Source organism: Xyrauchen texanus, chromosome 32 (genome assembly GCF_025860055.1).
Source record: "Xyrauchen texanus isolate HMW12.3.18 chromosome 32, RBS_HiC_50CHRs, whole genome shotgun sequence".
Lineage (NCBI taxonomy): Eukaryota > Metazoa > Chordata > Actinopteri > Cypriniformes > Catostomidae > Xyrauchen > Xyrauchen texanus.
In genome coordinates, this window is record NC_068307.1 from 11,191,487 (window position 1) to 11,210,686 (window position 19,200).

Below are 19,200 nucleotides of genomic sequence, written 5' to 3' on the forward strand. Positions count from 1 at the left end.
CTTATATTATGGAAGGAAAAAAATGATCACTAAAATCAATTAAAACATTATTTTCATTCCAAAGGTTGTAGTAAGATCCTAGTGGGATTTACTACAGGTGAGATTGTTACAGTATGTCCAATAATATGAGAAGTATTACATTATTTTAAAAATGAATGAATTAATTCATATTAATTCACCAAAAATGTTATTTTCACAATCCAAAGGTTGTAGTAAGTTCCCAGTAGGTAGACTTACTACAGGTGAGATTTTTATAGTTAGTATGTTTATCTTTGGAATGTGAAAATATCATTTTCAGGAATCTTTATGATGTTTATCCAAAAATAACCCAGTACTGTACTCATATTATTGAATTTACTGTAATAATCTCACCAGTTGTAAATCAGTCTAATATCTACTGGGAATTTACTACAAAATAGTAAAATAAAATAAACATTCTTTAAATATTCTAATACTGTTTTCATATTTTTGGACTCATTTGGAATGTAAAAGTGTACTATTAATGTTTCATGTTTAACTTGCATGTCAACTGAATGAGTGATTGCACACAGCCTGTGTTTAATAGTGAGTGGAATTTTCAGATGGTCCCTTAAGTAAGCTAAACAATTAAAGCACATGGGAGCATTTTCAGCCGTAGCCACCACACCAATTGACAGTTCTGAGTACAGTGTTTTATGCCTGTATATTATAGTTATATATTATTTATATTTATATACCCAAACAGTGTGTGAACAATGATTCTCACAATGACAGTCCACCTTGACGCCATACATGACTTCGGGACTGTCTCCAATTTTAAAGTGACTGGTCACCCTAACTGCGAATGCCAGACAATTCTCCAGTGCAGTGTGGACCACCAGTGCCCAACTGATCAGCTGCACTGCATGGTACCACTTATAAATGAATAAAACTAGTTGTGTGGTACAAAGAAGGATAACTGAGAAAAGACATTTGGCATACAGAGTGAGGGATTCATCTTAATAAACATTTAATAATATGTGGATGTGTGTGTGTGTGTGTGTGTCGCTCTTATCAATTGCTTCACGAAACCCTGTCTGCATACAGTGAATTTTTTCCGATTATGTGTAGGCACTGTGACTGACAATTTGATGAGAGAGATAGCTCAGCTGTAATGAACGTGGCGAGTTTTGGAGAATAAATGGTAAAGACTTTCATATTAATGGAGATGAATTTATTCGAACAATTAAACAGCAGAGAACTTTTATTCTGACTCAGCATTGAGAAGGACGATGGTGCAGGTTGACAAATCAGAAGAAAGGGGCATTTCAGGTCCACCCATATGTGCGAATCAAATATATTAGTGTAGTCAAATAATCAAAACCTGGGTCTGTGTACTTTTGCGTCCATTATATTTTACTTTTAAAAAATTTATATTTGTATTTACAAAAATTTATTTCTATAATATATCTATTTAATTTTCTATTTAAAAATTAATAAAGAGAAAGGGAAAAATTTCTTAATTAATGTAATAATTTACGGCTTGAAAATTTGATATGCACATGTAAGCGGCGCTGAAAAGCCCATTTATCTGATTGGTCAACCAGCCCCATCTTCTGTACTGCCTTAATTTAGTTCCAGATCCATAGAATTGGGATTGCTCTGCAAATTTGTCTAAATTTTCATTAAATATTGTCCCAAACCGAGCCACCACTACCTGTAACCAATGCATGCCATATGTATTCAAATCTTGCTGCTTGGCACATCAAGGAGTTGGTCTATTATATATTATTTTTATTTGTATAACATTGTATGATTTAGTAGTACCTGTGTATTTGTGTCCCATTGATACATTTAATAATAATAAAACAAGAGTTCTGTTGCTTTGGATAAAAGCAAATGCTAAATTAATGTTTAGGCATCATGAACATAGATTGGAGTGGACATAAAATTCTAATAGCTAAGATTCGGACACATGGTGTCCCGTCTGGTCTTTCGGGACGTGGGACTCGGCTTGTAAAATCAGGACTGTCACTGTTATTGGGATCTTCATAAATGTAATGTTAATTTCTGCAAGCCGTAGATTGCTGTTAGAGTGTGCTGCCGATGTAATTGCCTCAGCCTGGATGAACATTGAGTAAATCTATTATTAAATGCCAAAAATAAATAAACTTTTGTTAACTCATATTAACTTGTGGGGCTTTTATACAAAGTGACACAAATTTTTTGATTACATTTATCAATGGGATGCGGTACTACAGTCACTACAAAATCATACAATGTTATTAAAAATAAAAATGATATATAATAGACCATTTAGCATATGGCCAAGTGACGTGGCTTGCGATATTTCACGTCCCGTCCATTAGAGGCAACACCTCGCAACAATACCATGATATGCCAAGCAGCAAGATTCTAATACATATGGCATGCATAGTTTACAGTTAGTGGTGGTTTGGGACAATATTTAATGAAAATTTAGACAAATTTGCAGAGCGATTGCTGAAGGCAATAGGATACAGAAGATGGGGCAAGTTGGCCATTCAGATGAAAGGGGCATTGCAGTGCCACTCACATGTGTGTGTATCAAATATTCAAGGTGTAAATACATTTTTTAAAGTAAAACAAAATTTTGCCTTTTCCCCAATCTCGTTTATTTCTTTTTAAATAGAAAATTAAATGTTCAACAGGAAATTCGTTTGTATCTGATTATTTTATTTATTAGTGTTTAAACCAATAAAGAATAAAAAAATTTTTTTTTTTTTTTTTTTAAACATTGAGTTTTTCATTTTTGGGATAAAAAAAAAGAAAAAGGAATGGACGCTAAAGTACACGGACCACCTTCCCGTGGCTATTTTTCCAATTTCCTATTTTTAACTTGAGCATTAAATCAAAATGATGAAAAACAAGTCATTATTTTTATTTTTTATATATATATATATTGTTTTTGTAAACAAATAATGAAATAAGTCAATTTTAGTTTTTCTGATTTTGAATGCCTAATTGAATATGAAATGAACTAATGATATACGGATTCTTGGACCATGATATACGCCCAAAATGCTTTGGCATTAGCATTGGCAAAATGTCAAAAAACAAAACAAAACTAAACATGGTAATACCAAGGTACATATCCAAAATACCATGTAAGAACCATGTCAAGCATATTCCAAATTTGTTTTATGGTACTTTTTTTATAAGTGTTGTCCCTAAAGTATAGTTCGTTTAGAAACACACACAAAGACAGCCATATCCATCTATTTCCAGAGATAGCTAATTTGAGCAGTCTATCTGTCTATCTGTCTGTCTGTCTGAACAGCTTTTCTGTTAATTAGCATATGAGGCTACTGTGAGCCTTGTTCTTTGATACTTTGTCACTTGCTATTTATGGAAGTACACACACACACACACACACACACACACACACACACACACACACACACACACACACACACACACACACAGATAATCAGTAAACAAAAACAACTCGTTATCAACAGACATGACCCAGCCTGTTTATAACCACATATGAAAGGCAGGGGTTGCGAGAGCAACAGATGGACAGACACATGCAACACACCAAATTGTTTGTTGTTGCATGGCCAACATTACTTTGGGCATAGCACTGCAACTGTGCCCTGTCCATACACGGGTGAATCTCACTCCAGTTGGTCCAAACTGGGAGAATACAGAGAGCTGAGCCCAAGCCAAAGCCTCTCCCGCCTATTTAAGCTCCAGACGTATTAATCCAGTTGGCCGAAAGTCTTCTGTTGTTGCAGACAGGAAGTAGAGGGAGTCAAGGACAAGGCAGTGCTCCACTGAGGCTGGTCTGAGGGACGGGTGTCTTAGAGGGAGGTGGCTGGCCGTAGAGCTGCTATAAAGCAAATAATACACACAAGACATTGTCCAAGAGCTTGATTGTTTTCCTTTGACGGCTTTTCTCTTATACCCTAAATGTGTTAAGACATGATTAACTATGGGGAGAATGCAGACGATTCAATGAATGGGTGAAATAGTAACTCTCAATATGGTGGATGTAGAAATGTAAGCTAACGTAAGCTAATGTAAGCCAAAAAGGGGACTTCGGCCAAACTTTATTTAAATCAATTGTGAGTCGACTCTCCCATGCACTTCATTTGAGGACTTGCTGCCTATCTCGTTCCAAATCGTTCAGTTTTGAAATAGATAGATGGATAGATCTTTCTCTGTCCCACTGGTTGCTGCATTTAATTGGCAGGTCACAGACTCCTCAAAGGGTGTTTTAAAGCACTTAAAGCCCCACAGAGTATCGCAGATTCACACTGAGAGTCATTAAAACCTGCATCTCCTTGTTAATATTGCCCAGTTCGGCTCTATTAATGAGAACTCAATAGCCGCTGACCTTTATTAACACCATAATAAAATATCAATACTGTCTCCTCTGGTTATGCTCTGCAGAGAACAAGAGAAACAAATCAGTGTGTAATTAATCTTGCACACTTTTCATACAGTGTCAGCTCGAGGGACTGGAACGCGACACTGTGAGATGGGCTTAAGCACATTTACAGTCCTAAAGAGAATTACGACGAAAAACGATTAAACCTCGGGAGAACTGGCACAATCTGTGCGACTGGAGAGTAGACCTAGCGAGGGGTGGGTTTCATCCATACAGGCTCTCACACACTCGAGTCAACTGTTATGAGGAGCATTTCACAGCCCAGTGGGCTCTGACCTCACTTCTCCCAACACCTCTTTCTCTCTCTTGGGACAGAAGAGAAAAGGAGAGAAGATAAGGGGAGGAGAGGAGAAAGTGCACCTAGAAGTGATGGCAGAGGAGAGGATCGCCAAGAGAGTGCAACCAAAATTATGATTCTCCTCTTCTCACACATGCACATACATACACACCGATCGATTCCCTAATCAGGCGCGGCAGAGTGGACACGTTCAAACCCAGACCTGACACAACCTAGCAAGCGCACACACGTACGTGCACACACAAACACACATAGAGACCACATGGCCCCTGGCAGAGACAAGAGACAAGTAATGAAAAGCAACAGCCTGGACAATCTGGCCCGAACAGATTCACAGAGATGCAAGACAAAGAGCTTTCAACACACACACACACACACACACACACACACACACACACACACACACACACACACACACGTAGTGTTTCCATGTTTTATGGGGACTTTCCATAGACATAATGGTTTTTATACTGTACAAACTTTATATTCTATCCCCTAAACCTAACCCTACCCCTAAACCTAACCCTCACAGAAAACATTCTGCATTTTTACATTTTCAAAAAACATAATTTAGTATGATTTATAAGCTGTTTTCCTCATGGGGACCGACAAAATGTCCCCACAAGGTCAAAAATGTCGGGTTTTACTATCCTTATGGGGACATTTGGTCCCCACAAAGTGATAAATACACGCTCACACACACACACACACACACACACACACACACACACACACACACACACACACACACACACACACACACACACACACACACACACACACACAAAGCAACATTCTGCTGCAGAACTTTTAAGACCTTTGATTTTATGTGATTTACAGTTTTTCTCAATTGCTTAAACACTATAACCAGGCTTTTGAACTAAAATTTCAAAACCATAATGCCAGTGCCAGGGGCAGTGGTGGCTCAGTGGTTGAGGCTCAGGGTTACTGGCCAGAAGGTCGGGGGTTCAAGCCCCAGCACCACCAAGATGCCACTGTTGGGCCCTAGAGCAAGGCACTTAACTCCAGGTTGCTCCGGGGGGATTGTCCCTGTAATAAGTGCACTGTAAGTCGCTTTGGATAAAAGCGTCTGCCAAATGCATAAAAAATAATGCCATTTATCAAAAAGCACACCCATTTCACTAAACTATAAACACTATTCCCTGTTTTGACACATGAGTCAGAATTGTTGAACTGTCACTGCAAAACTCTACACACAAATCCCTTAATATTTCATTGCCTAGACCATGTGGTCATTTAGAAAGCACTAGCATTCAATATTGTTCACTCAAGTCAGCATAGTTTCAGCTAAATTAGCACACAATTACCCAGGTGAAAACACTAAGAGTCACAATTTAACACACATCAATCAGAACTTTCAAGATACATAAAAGTGCCAGAGTCAGTTCATTTGAGTTTTGGAACAATGGATCCACAAAGAAATGAAGGAAGAGGTCGAGGAGGGAGCGGAAGAGGACGTGGTGAAGGAGGAGGAAGAGGACGTGGTGAAGGAGGAGGGAGAGGAAGAGGATGTGGTGAAGGAGGAGGAAGAGGACGTGGTGAAGGAGGAGGGAGAGGAAGAGGACGTGGTGAAGGAGGAGGAAGAGGACGTGGTGAAGGAGGAGGGAGAGGAAGAAGATGTGGTGAAGGAGGATGAAGAAGATGTGGTGATGGAGGAGGGAGAGGAGGAAGAAGAGGAGGAGGAGGAAGGGCAAGGAGACAAGCAGTCTCGGATGCAATTAGAGCAACTTTAGTTGATCATGTCCTTGTCCATGGCATGACTATGAGGGAGGCTCGGCAACGAGTACAGCCTAATTTGAGTCGCTTTGCCGTCGCCTCCATCATCAGAACTTTCAGGGAGGAAAACAGGTAGGTGTACTTACAGTAAGACTGCTCTGTACAGTAACTTGTGCTGTACTCTGTGCTTTGACATCACATCTACTGTTGCACTATGTAATATGTACTACTGTAATAAAGAAATGCATACAGATACAGATAGTTTCAGTATGTTTCCATTTTTTCCTGTAAAAAGGATGTGTGAGAGTTACAGTAATGAGTGCTTCTTTTTTTTAGGACACAGAGACGACCACCTGGTGGAGGCAGGCTAAGGCTTTTGTCGGAGGAGCAAGAGAGGGAGCTTGTAAACATGGTCATTGCCAATAATGTAATCCACCTGCGAGAGATTCAAAGGAGAGTGATTGAGGATAATAATCATTTTCGAGGAATAAATGCCATCAGCCTCTCCACAATTGACCGCATCCTCCGAAAGCACCAGTTCCGGATGAAACAGGTATACTGCGTCCCTTTTGAACGAAACTCTGACAGAGTGAAAGACCAACGAGTGGAATATGTTCAGGTATGAATTTTGATATCGCATGAAGTATTGTGTACCATCAGAGTATAGCAGTTTATGCTGCCATTTGTGCCCTCTTGAACTGTGCTTCAGCATAGTGATTTACTCTACTGTGTTTCATGTGTTTTGCAGAGAATCTTTGAGATTGAAGGCTGGCCTGTTCCCCATGAAATTATCTTTGTGGATGAGGCTGGTTTCAACCTGACCAAAAGAAGGAGAAGGGGGAGGAACATAATTGGCCATCGGGCTATTGTAAATGTCCCTGGTCAGCGCGGAGGGAATGTCACTATGTGTGCAGCCATCAGCCAACGAGGGGTACTTCACCGCCATGCCATTTTAGGACCCTATAACACTATGCTCCTCCTTGCTTTCCTTGACGGTCTAAGAGAGCATATGTTCCAGTTGGACCACAGGGAACCAGCACAACCAGACCACCTTCACTACGTTGTTGTTTGGGATAACATCAGCGTCCATCGCGCTGCTCTGGTTCGAGACTGGTTTACCAATAACCCGAGATTTTCAAACATCTTTCTGCCTGCATACTCTCCCTTTCTAAATCCAATAGAGGAGTTTTTTTCGGCATGGCGGTGGAAAGTGTATGATCGAGAACCTTATATGCGTGTTCACCTCCTCCAGGCCATGGAAGAAGCCTGCCTAGATGTATCAGTAGATGCATGCCAGGGGTGGATCAGGCATGCAAGAGGATTTTACCCCTGCTGCCTGGCTAGGGCTAATATAGCCTGTGATGTGGATGAGATTCTCTGGCCTGACCCAGACCAAAGACAGGAGGCTGAGGCGGAATAATCTTCTTTTTTTTTTCTTTTTTTTTTTGTGTTGTACTGTGTAGTACATGAATGAATAAAAATGTACCAATGTATCCATTGGTTGTGTCTTTTGTTCATCATGTGAAAAGGTTTGTGAGGAGGGGAACCACAAGTAACATAACTTACCAGTTTTGGAAATGTTGTTTTAATTTTATTGAACCAGTGTGTTAGACTATGTTGTAGTGTGTGTAAATTTGAGGGCTTGTGTGTCCTGTCTGAGGGCAAAGTTTGGTTTTTCAGCAAGAGTGAATGGTTTTGAGTGTAGAGCTTCATTCTGACCTGAAAATAGGTTGTTTGGGAAACTGGGTGAGATGTTATGGATTTGTGTTTACTGTTTTGAGAATACGAGGCATAGTTTCAAGAAACGTGTTTAAGCAATCGAGAAAAACTGTAATAGCAAAAAGAAGACAGCGTATGCCGATACATCACTTGGACAAATACAAACAGATACTCAACTGTATAGAACTGTATTTAACTTTTATCTGCAGAAACATGTCTTTCCTAATCTCAGGAAAATACATGCATCAAATTCCATAATACTATAGATTCATAAAATGCAATTAAAGGGATAGTTACCCCCAAAATTAAAATGTCATGATTTACTCACCCACGTTATTTCAGACAGTGAAATGTTTCACTTTTTTCAGTTCTAATTCTAAAATAGAATAATCTTTTTTATTGCACCATCCACAGAAGAATGTCCTATGGATCTGGAACGAAATGAGGGTGAGTAACTGATGTCCGAATTTTCAATTATGGGAGAACTGTCCCTTTAAGAATGCTTCTGCAACATTTATGTTGTAAAACAGTGGTGAAATATGGAAGCTGGAGCCTTAGATAGTTTGTCAAGAATAAAAACAAATCTTAATGGGTCATAGCAATGACGTAAAAGGTTGAGCACATGTTCACAACATTAGCTTCTGGTTTACAGGGACACATTTGCAATCTGCCATTTGCAGATTCTGCAGAAGGTCATGTCCCAAATCCACTCCCCCTCCCTCTCCTACATTCCTGTTTACTGTCCTTTAAATAAAGGCTAAAAAGCCAACAAATACAAGTATAAAAAAGAATAATAGTAATAGAGAGAAGGTAAACAACAACAATTATTAGGCCATCTGCAATCTTTTAAATTAAAGCGGAAACAAATCAAATGAGCCCAAGAAATAAAATGACACAAATATGGGAAGGCAAGTTATAAAGTGTGTAAGATGGACAGATATGCTACGAAAGCAATAAGACAAAGTGACAGTTGTAGAAAAAAACAAGCAGAGCAAAAATACAGATTGAAAGAGGGTGGTGGGCTTGTTAGCCACTGTAATCAGACAGATGATGGTGAGCAGGTTAAGAGGTGTGTAGGGGTGATGGGGTCTTAGTGTGAGAGGGTAATTGGAATTCAGACCTGATCAGAAGTGTATTTATTAAGGTGAATAGGAACTCCCACCAGTGCAAGCTACAACACCAGGCTTCTTCAGCCCTCTAATTACTGCATAAATATTCAAATTAGTCTACAGGTACTGATGAAGGAGTATTATCATTTTGGTGACAAATTTTGTGTGGGTGTGTGTGTGTGCATGTGAGGAAGAGAGATGGAAATGTTAAGTTGTGTGTAGTCAGCTGCCTATCTCCACTCTGTAGTCACATGAAACTTCATATGAATTTGCACCCTGTTGTGTAAAATATCATGTTAAATTTAATTTCCAAATAAAAGTTCAATGTGTTACCATGACCCTCACTTTAAAATAATGGTTGAAATCATTAGTAATTTCTTTATATTTATGTGATAACACTTGACTCATTACCTACGGATTACCAAAATTATTTAAAAAGAACTCCAGCAATATCAAGCATGCCGAAGTTTAAGCATGGGTTCATTTGTAATGAACAGAAGAGATATCCCAAGGAATACACAGGTTAGGCACATACATCTCTATATTTCTGTAATGTAAGCTGACTATTATACTATTCCAGACATTGTAGCCTTAAATTAGAGAGCTGTTACATTCATAAATTAATTTCCACAAAGAACGCACATTACTCACATTTTTCTCTGAAGGTGCATTTCATGATCTTGTTCACAATAAAAACATAATCACTCACTTTTTGGCACGTTAATGTTTCGATTAGTAGTTATTTAAAATGATACATTATTAGTTAATAGTTCTCAAGGAGGCAAATCAAATTCAGTAATTATTGATTACCTAGAAGTGAACTACCTCAGTCATCAGTTCACTGTTACTTATTTATTAGTTAATTGTGTTTCCATATTAGTTAATAGTAGTAACTAAAGTGTTAATGTAGTACTACTCATTGGTCCTGCATTAATTTCTACATAATAACCTATTAATGATGTACCATTATTATAAAGTGTTACCATTTAATCTTACCGATATCAAAACTAGTGATCGACCAATATAGTTTTTTTACTGGCTGATGCCGAAATCCAGAAAGCAGGGTGGCATATAGGCCGATACAATGCCGATACATCACACAATTTAATATAATAAATAACATAAACATAAAATTGTTAAAAAATTAATAAACTCTGAGTTAGCACTATCTTTACTCAATTTCACACTTTGTAAATAATTATCTAAAAAATTAAAATAATAATAAAATAAATCTAAATTCCTCTGATTTCTGTTTAGTCATCAAATTTCAGTAATTTATGTGCAGATGAAGAAATGTTTATATATTAGGAAGAAGGAAATAACAGTACACACAGTAGTCCAGCAACCATGGATGGCATGTCCATGTTAGCAATCAAATTTTCTCAAAAAATACCAAAACAAACCTATTGTACATACAGTGCATATTGAATAAAACATTTACTTATAGCACATGTGAAGCACATTTACTTTGAAGCTGCACTCACGCGTTCCTATGGATTTAGCGTGAGCAGCAATCTCCTGACAGTTTAACAGCCTGGATTGCCTGCTTGGATTTTCACAGACTGATTGTCATGATTTGTGGATCAGATGAAATTTTGAAGTTTTTGTTTCTGGCTGATGGAATAGGTGCTTTAGCGGAAGATATTAGATGAGTGCTCGACAGGAAGAAAACGCTGGATTTTTGTGTGGTTTATGAATAACATCTTTTTAAATGAGATATCTGCATATTTGTATATGGTATGTAATATAAGTTTTATTGATATTTGCCTTTTATCATTAGAAAATGTACGGAGAACTGTTGAGGAAAGACGGTTACAATACGTGCTTCAGAGGAATATTTATGAGCATTCCACAAGATGCTGGATCTGCTCAAGTTTTGTGAGGTTTGTTTATTATATCTATTAAAACAAGATATGCACACATTTGCAGACAGTTTAGGGCTGGGCGACATGGCAAAAAAAAAAAAAACATATGTTTTATCCAACATATGACCGATTCACTATTAGATTTTTTTTTTACTTTTAAATGTACTCCATCATGATTCAAATGATATGTTCTTTATTAGAATGCAAGGCAATCTGGTTAGAGAAATCCAAGTTCTTTTCATTATAGGAAACAAAGGTGTGCAAGAAAAATGTACAAACGCACCAAATGCAGCACAGGGGGAAGTTGTCAACAGTGTCAAGAGTGTAAATGTTAAATAAATTAAAATCTAATAAACCCAGATGTTCAGAAATAATAGAATAAGAAAACGGCAAAATAATTCTTAGCCAGAGTAGGTATTAATTTTATCTAAACCGAGTCTATCTAGAAAGTTATCAAGAAAGTACGTAAATTAAGAAAGTTTATATAGAAAGTACTCAGAGACACGCCCTCTAGTGTCAACAAGCGCACATCGAGTCCAGTTATGGTCTTTAGCCAGTGTATACCTGCATGATGGCTGAGCTAAAATTACACACTGTACAATCGTGCTGGGAATACCACAGCTGTTTTTTATTTCAGTTTCCGTGCTGTTAACCTGTCATGTTCATTTGGACTAATTAATGCTAATTAATCTGAAAAATCAGAAAAACACCCCTAAGACAGGTATATGATATTAGTTTTATTGATATTTGTCTTTTTATAATCTGACAAGACAGTTAAAGTTACAGGGATCTGTTGAGGTGAGAGAGGGAGAATGAAACAGAGCACTTTAACATTATGAGTTCAGGGGCCTGGGTGGTTCAACGAGAAAAGACTCTGACTACCACCCCTGGAGTTCGCAAGTTCGAATCCCAGGGTGTGCTGAGTGACTCCAGCCAGGTCTCCTAAGCAACCAAATTGGCCCGTTTGCTAGGGAGGGTAGAGTTAAATTAGGTAACCTGCTTGTGAATGCCATAATGTGGTTCGACCTCGGTGGGGCATGTGGTGAGTTTTGTATGGTTGCCGAGGTGGATGGCGTGAAGCCTCCACACGCACTATGACTCCATGGTAATGTGCCTAACAAGTCACGTGATAAGATGCGCGTGTTGACGGTCTCAGATGCGGAGGCAACTGAGATTTGTCCTCTGCCACCCGTATTGAGGCGAGCCACCATGAGGAATTTGGCATTCCAAATTAGGGCGAAAAAGGGGAGAAAAAAACAAAAACAAAAATGAGCTCAAATGCATCAGCCGCAGCTCTGATATGTGGACCGTTTAAATGAGACTGTGTTGCACACCAGTCTATTATTTTAGTAACACGATGGTAGGTTACAGTAAAATGAACTGTGACTGGTCGTTTACATGTCTCAGTCACTTTACATGCAATAGTCAATTCTCAGCGCCATCAAGAAACAAATCGGGCAATGGGGAATATGTATCAGAGGATACCAATAATTAAAAAATTACAAATATCAGCCAATTTACCTCCATTGGCGATATATTGGTCGACCCCTAATCAAACTCAAACTGAGTGGATATATTAACAATATTGCCTCAAACTGTTTAGCCATTTAGCCAATGATGACAAATTATATCAATATTTACTCACCTTCTTGGAAAACTTTCTTTTCTTCTTGGAACTCAAAACATTGTGTTTGGAAGAATGATAGTCTCAGTCACTATTCATTTTCATTGTATAGAAAAAAGATGCAATAAAAGTGAATAGTGACTGAGAGAAACATACTGCCTAACATTTTGTGTTCCCACAAAGAAAGAAAGTTATAAGGGTGTAAAACAACATGAGAGTAAGTGATTTTTAGATAAAATATCCCTTTAGGTCTTTTTTCTGTTTTATACTCCTCTTCCGTAGCTCTTGATTCAAATGTATTTTTTGGAGCTTGACAGTAAATCACCATCAAAATTAGTTAAATGTAAAATAGAAGCCCTTAAACCCTGCAATTTTTAGGTCAACTATTCCATTAAGTCATTATTTAATTAAAATCTTGCTTCATGGTTTTGAATGATATGAGGGTGAGTAAATCGTTTTTTGGGTGAACTATTTCTTTCAGTCTAATTCAGCAACCTAAAAGTTTAGGCTCTTTACTGGCAGAGCATGTGATGTTGAAAATCTTCCAACTGTTCCATTTGCGATGTAGCTTTGTAAACACACAAGTGTGTCCTAGTTTTAATTGGAGAGCACAGGTGGAAGAGAGTGCAATCACTGCGTTAGATTAATGAGGGGCTCTCTGAGCTCCTGTGAGGAGGACAGATTACCTGCCTACAGTCGGCACCACGACCCACATTCACTCTCCTGTAGAGACGATCTCAGCCAGTCTGTCTTAGTCATTGGATTGCTCCAAGTATAGACTTAAGATAACTTGTTATAGAGAAAACAGAAAATCTTGAGATGACAGCAACGTTGTCTAAAGTGGCATGAAGTGTACAGAAGATTACATGCCAGCTGAAAGAAGATGCCGAAAGAGCATTGATTATGATGGATTTAATAAAAGCATAGTACCTAAAATCTTGTTACCAGAATAAAATCTCTGTAATGCACAGATTTGGTCAAAAGCAATATGACAAAATTTTTTAGATACTGTTCGATAATGTTTGGTAAATTATTTATAAAGAATAATTAACAAACAGAAACAAATCAGAATAAATAGTTGTTCAGACAAATAATTGTTCATTAACCATTTTTTAACAACTTGTCACATTTATATAGAATTCAGTTGATGTCTGATTACAAGAGTGCATGGCTGTTTTACAGTCGCTTCGAATATGGCTCAACTACTCAGCACTTAAGAGTCAGAACTATCCATTTTATAATGGATAGTTATTATGAAATGTCTTTGAATGTGTCTTATTCAGATTTTAGTGTCAGAACCATAGAGCGCAACGGTGCCTGCACACGTTTCCAGTTGCCTTGTGACCTGAAGAATTTTTCACATTCATTAGTTTCATAGAGGTTTAAAAAAATTGTCTTCAAAGAACTGATAGATATGAACCAAACCAACCAGATCCAAGGTGAATTACAGTATTACAAACTTTAATTGGAAACAAAAAGGTATTTCAAAATCTAACAAAAAGTAAAAGGTACAAGACTGTGTACTTGCTGTAACCTCTTTCATGAGGGAATTAACTACAATCACATGAAACATTGCAAATGACGTAATGGAATTAAAAACTATCGATTTATAATAGTTGATTATAGATATAGATATATTTTTGCTAAAATATTAAGTAATATACATGTATATATGAAGTTTGAGAGTGAAGGAGGCTGTCGCTGCTGAGCTCTTTTTGCACACTTTGTTTACTGCAATTGTCTCATTGGTGGATCTTTTCCTTCAGTATCATGTAATGTAGTTCTTCATTAGGAATTCCACTATAAATCATTTTATTTTAATGAAGTTGAAATAACTCAGACTGGTGGCTTTAAAAAAAGCATTTGCCATCATTTAACAACCTCTGAGATCACAGTTGGTTATCGTTAATAATCAGTTCCCCTATGAAAAAAAAAATTATTGATTTTTACTTCCAGAACCGGACTCTTCCACTTGTTTTATGATCAATATTTTTGTACACAGAGAAAGCAAAGGAAAGCGAACATCACAGAAAAGTCATGTTGAATTATTTTAATATCATGCAAATAAAAATGGGACTAGGATCTGCTGTGAGAAAGCAATGGATCACACAGGATGGAGAAGGGAGTTGAAAGACTTCCCCGCAGGTCCGCTTAAGCATTCTGGGATAAATTGGGAGGACCTCTGAATGACCCTGCTCATTAGCGGAGCAGAGGGAGGTTAAGCAGTAGCACACTGTGTGTGGTTGTGTTTGTGAGACAGTGAGCGTGTGTGAGAAAGAGGGATTGATAGGGCAATAGAGAGGGGGATTAATAGAGAGGTTAAAGATGAGAACTCGTCTGGTGGGAAGGGTCAGGCTCCGAGATGCAGATGAGTTATGGGAAAGCTGTTCCCATGACCCATTGAGTTAAATTGTGTGGGCATGTCAGCATATGCATGAATTAAAAAAATTAAGTGAACTGCATACTAAAGTAGACACTAAGAAATCCCCAGTGATTAACTGAATTAATTCTAGGTGGAGCTGAAATTAACAACTATAACAAGACTCAAGTGCATGTAAATATCTGTTGTGTAATAGAGGACAAGCTCTATGATAATATTCCAGGCATAAAACATAGGTGGAATTCTAATTTGCATAACTCTACTGAGATCAAAAAGTACATACTGTGCTGGTGATGATAAAGTAGTGCCACCTAAATTTGCATCAATTTGCATTAGAGAACCATCTCAAACCCCTCCCACAATATTGCATGCAATAGTAGTGCAAAAAACATGCACAAATGCACAGTTTGAACCAGGGCTGTTGTCACCATATAGATATTTCCTCAATATTCAGATTAGTGGTCGACTCATATGAGCTTTTCAATAGTTAATTCCTAAACTATTATATTTGGTCGCACGCAATCCTGAATATGTGGATTCATCCTTGCTTCAAATCTACCATTTTGCAATCATTGGAAATAGAATGGATCAGGGCACATACTAGTGTCAATGTACAAAGGTTTGGGGTGCACTGATCCTAATCTATCATAATTAGACTGACAAATATAGTACAGTTTAACAAATAGTAAGTGACAAATAGTATGCCATGAGTTCAGAAAAATAGTATTAGTAGTATATGCGAATTAGGATCCAGCAATTATCTTTTCGCATTCCCAGCATAATAGCCACTGCAGCTTTGGCTGCAGTCCTGCTCTGAATAGCATTTTGGGAGGGGCAGCTGTGAGCAGATAGATGCTCTTCAACTTGAAAAGGTCACAGACAGCTTAGAGGACAGGCTGATCATTAAGTTGATTCTAAAAGCACTGTTTGCTATAGTTCAAGAGTGTCTCTTCAGAATTTTGTTCACGTGACCCCAGGCAGCATACACACCATATATGCTCAAACACAGCACACCACAGGACTAATTATGTCAAAACACTGGGGAGATAAAAAGGGAAGGGCAAGATAGAAATTATTCACAGGGTGGTAGGTGTATGTTAGCACACTCATATACACACTAATCAATTATTAGTGGAACACTCCAAACACATTGATCATCAGTTCTTAAATTAATAAATAAATACAGCAGCGGGTTTGCAGGGCACTCTTGGAAGCAGGTTCACTTGTTACGTCAAAAGCAGAGATGTGACTGACCTCTCGGTCGATGCCTGCGGCGATGGTGCTGATCTCTCCCGTGGCTCCGTTAATGGTGAACATGTTGGGGATGGGGATGTGCGGCGTCTGGCTAAGGATGCGGTAGTGCACCAGCCCATTTGCTGTGGTGCTGTCATCAGCATCGAAGGCCGTTACTTGCATCACAGAAGTACCTACAGAGGAAGAGAGGAAAACAAGCGTAAATCAAAACACTCAGGCATGCAAAATCTGTACGCTTCCATTGCAACATCTGTGCTCGTTTGTCCAAGTTTCTACGAACAAACAAACACACAGACACACACATACACACAGTAGCTATTTGATCAGCAATCCAAACTTTGTCTGCTGGCCGCTTTGTCAAAGCAATGTCCAAACATCACATCTGATCCCACAGGTCTATTTCACCTGAGCTATCTCATCTTTTCTCCTCCTGCTCATCACTGGTTCTGCTATCCTTAAAGAATCTGTTTAATAATGAGGCTCCATCTGACTCTCTCTCCTCCATCTCTTTTATTATTCCCCAGCCCTGCTATACTGCCATTGAAAATGCAGTAACACGCTTGTATAGACATTTCAAATACAACTTTAAAGAGATTCTTCACAATTTTTGTGATGGCGTAGTTACTGTGTTTTGTTTTTAGGTTAGTATATCTTTGCTAGCCTTAAAAGTCCCTACCGTGGGGTTGTGGGCTTTGAGACTGGGCAAGCATCAAAGGTTTTTAACCCACATTATCCCAAAACACGCTATACGAGTGAGTGAAATTTCACTGAAATGTTATTGATGTAAATTGTTGCCTTAGAACCGACCAGTCAATGGAATCATTTGTCACTGTGGCGAACTTCATGGCCAAATTGTTTTAAATTTAGGACAGTCGTATTGCTCATAATGAAAAATTATCACACAACATTAAAGATTGCCATATACTGAGCCAAGCATGTTTACATCTATTAAATCATACAATGAACCATAGTGCCAAGAGGAGCTTGTTTTGACATACAACAAAAAGAAAAAGAAAAGATTGCATTATAGCAGTGGTTCAATCCATGCCTTCTGAAGTAATCCAATACGTTTTGGGTGTCAACAGACCAAAATGTAAAAACAAATTCACTATAAATCCTTGTCGATAATGATTTCAAGCTTGATTACACTTCCTAGGAAGTTTTGGAAGTTTAATCAAGCTTGAAATCATAATTGTGCTTAAAGACTGCAATGGCAAGATGTACCTTAAAAATGTGTTACACTTTGTTCTGTTCTGACCCAAAACCAATTGGATCGCTTCAGAAGAAATGGTTTAAACAACTGGAGTCTAAAGGATTACTTTTATGCTTATTAGTCACCATTCACATGCATTGGATGGACCTAGCAGGCTGAAATATTCATTTAAAAATCTTCGTTTGTGTTCAGCAAAAAAAAGAAAGTCATACACATCTGGGATGGCATGAGGGTTAGTAAATGTTAAGAGAAATGAAAATTTTGGGATAAACTATTTATTTAAGGAAACAATATTTTAAGGTATAATCAGTATTATCCCAAATTATACGGCCAACCTGTATAATTAGGCTGGCTTCGGTTTCACCTGACCCCAATCAGACATGTTTCTTAGGGGCTCATAAAAAAAGATGCGTTCTTATGTTCAAAAGCAGCTGCAGGAGCCTCGAGATGCGGTTTCAAAAGTTGGACAATTTGTAACATTTCTTAAAAAAATCTTATAAACACAACCCTTGTGGCAGTAGGTCGAAAGTTCATCTGCTGAAATTGGTCTATGTATGCCGAAATACAAAGCACTGCCCCCATTGGCAGAAGCTGGAAGTGTTTTTAAATCATGTGTGAACTTTGGTTTCCGGGTAAAATGTCCACATTGCTTCCTGGTTCTCATTGGACCAGAATATGTGTCTTGGAGGTTTTTTCGCATACCTCGCTATTAGTAACGTTAAAGGGAATTGTATTCACGCTTGAATTGATATAAAAATGTGTAATGGGGCATGACACTTATCAGTATAAGGTTTGATATCAGGGTACTTTTGGAAGCAATATGTAGATTTCTCAAGTGATCATATTTGCACCGCAATGGGCAAAGATGTATATCTGAATGTATATGGCTGTGGTGGTGGTGCTTTAAATAGGATGAATTTAAAAAAGTTACTTTTCAAAAAGGTTTTAATGGTGCAAACTGTCTAACAGCTAAAGCACAACACGATGTCAGTACACTAATTAATTAAAGCACTGCCACTAAAAATATAAAAAATAAATAAATAAGAAAGAAATCAAGATGCACTAGTCAGTTGACCATTATGATCCATGCCTACTATGTTCAGTAATGAGGCTCAGTTTGCCTCTCTCTCATGTCACTTTTATTATACCCCATCCTTGCTTTATCAGTGCCAGCTTTAAAAGTCCCTACTCTCACCTCTATTTGTTGTAAGTCACATGTATAAAAAAGGCAATTTGAGTCTAGATGAGCAAAGTGTGAAGTGTATGTTTTTTTGCACAAGCGCACGGCGTCAGCTGGCGGATGGCGCGGTGTGTGTCCGTATGGCCTTTAGTCCCAAAAACATGTTTATCGATTTCTGAGAGCTTGTCTCACACCATCTCAAATGTGAGTGAGCAATTAGGGGTCCTGCAAATAGAGAAATGCAGGATAAACTTCCTTGCAACGCCGGCAAAATGTCACCCTGTCATTTACTGTTAATGCCATTCTGTCGCTCCTGTGTTCCAGTCATTTCTGTCATTTAATATTAATGGCCGAGACTGCTGAGAAAACCGGCCTGGCGGGGTGTTGGAGGAGGCTGGCAGCACAGCTAGCTTTGTGCAAGACCTCAC

At 38.1% G+C, this 19,200-nt stretch overlaps 1 protein-coding gene across 1 annotated transcript in view; it reads right to left on the reverse strand.

The window, feature by feature from the left end:
* The window catches only part of cdh4 (cadherin 4, type 1, R-cadherin (retinal)), a 324,629-nt gene that overhangs the window by 36,628 nt on the left and 268,801 nt on the right, over window positions 1–19,200 (reverse strand). The window contains exon 8 of the mRNA XM_052101106.1: window positions 16,380–16,552. Coding sequence (XP_051957066.1) covers window positions 16,380–16,552 — 173 coding nt within the window. The remainder of the gene's footprint in view (window positions 1–16,379; window positions 16,553–19,200) is intronic.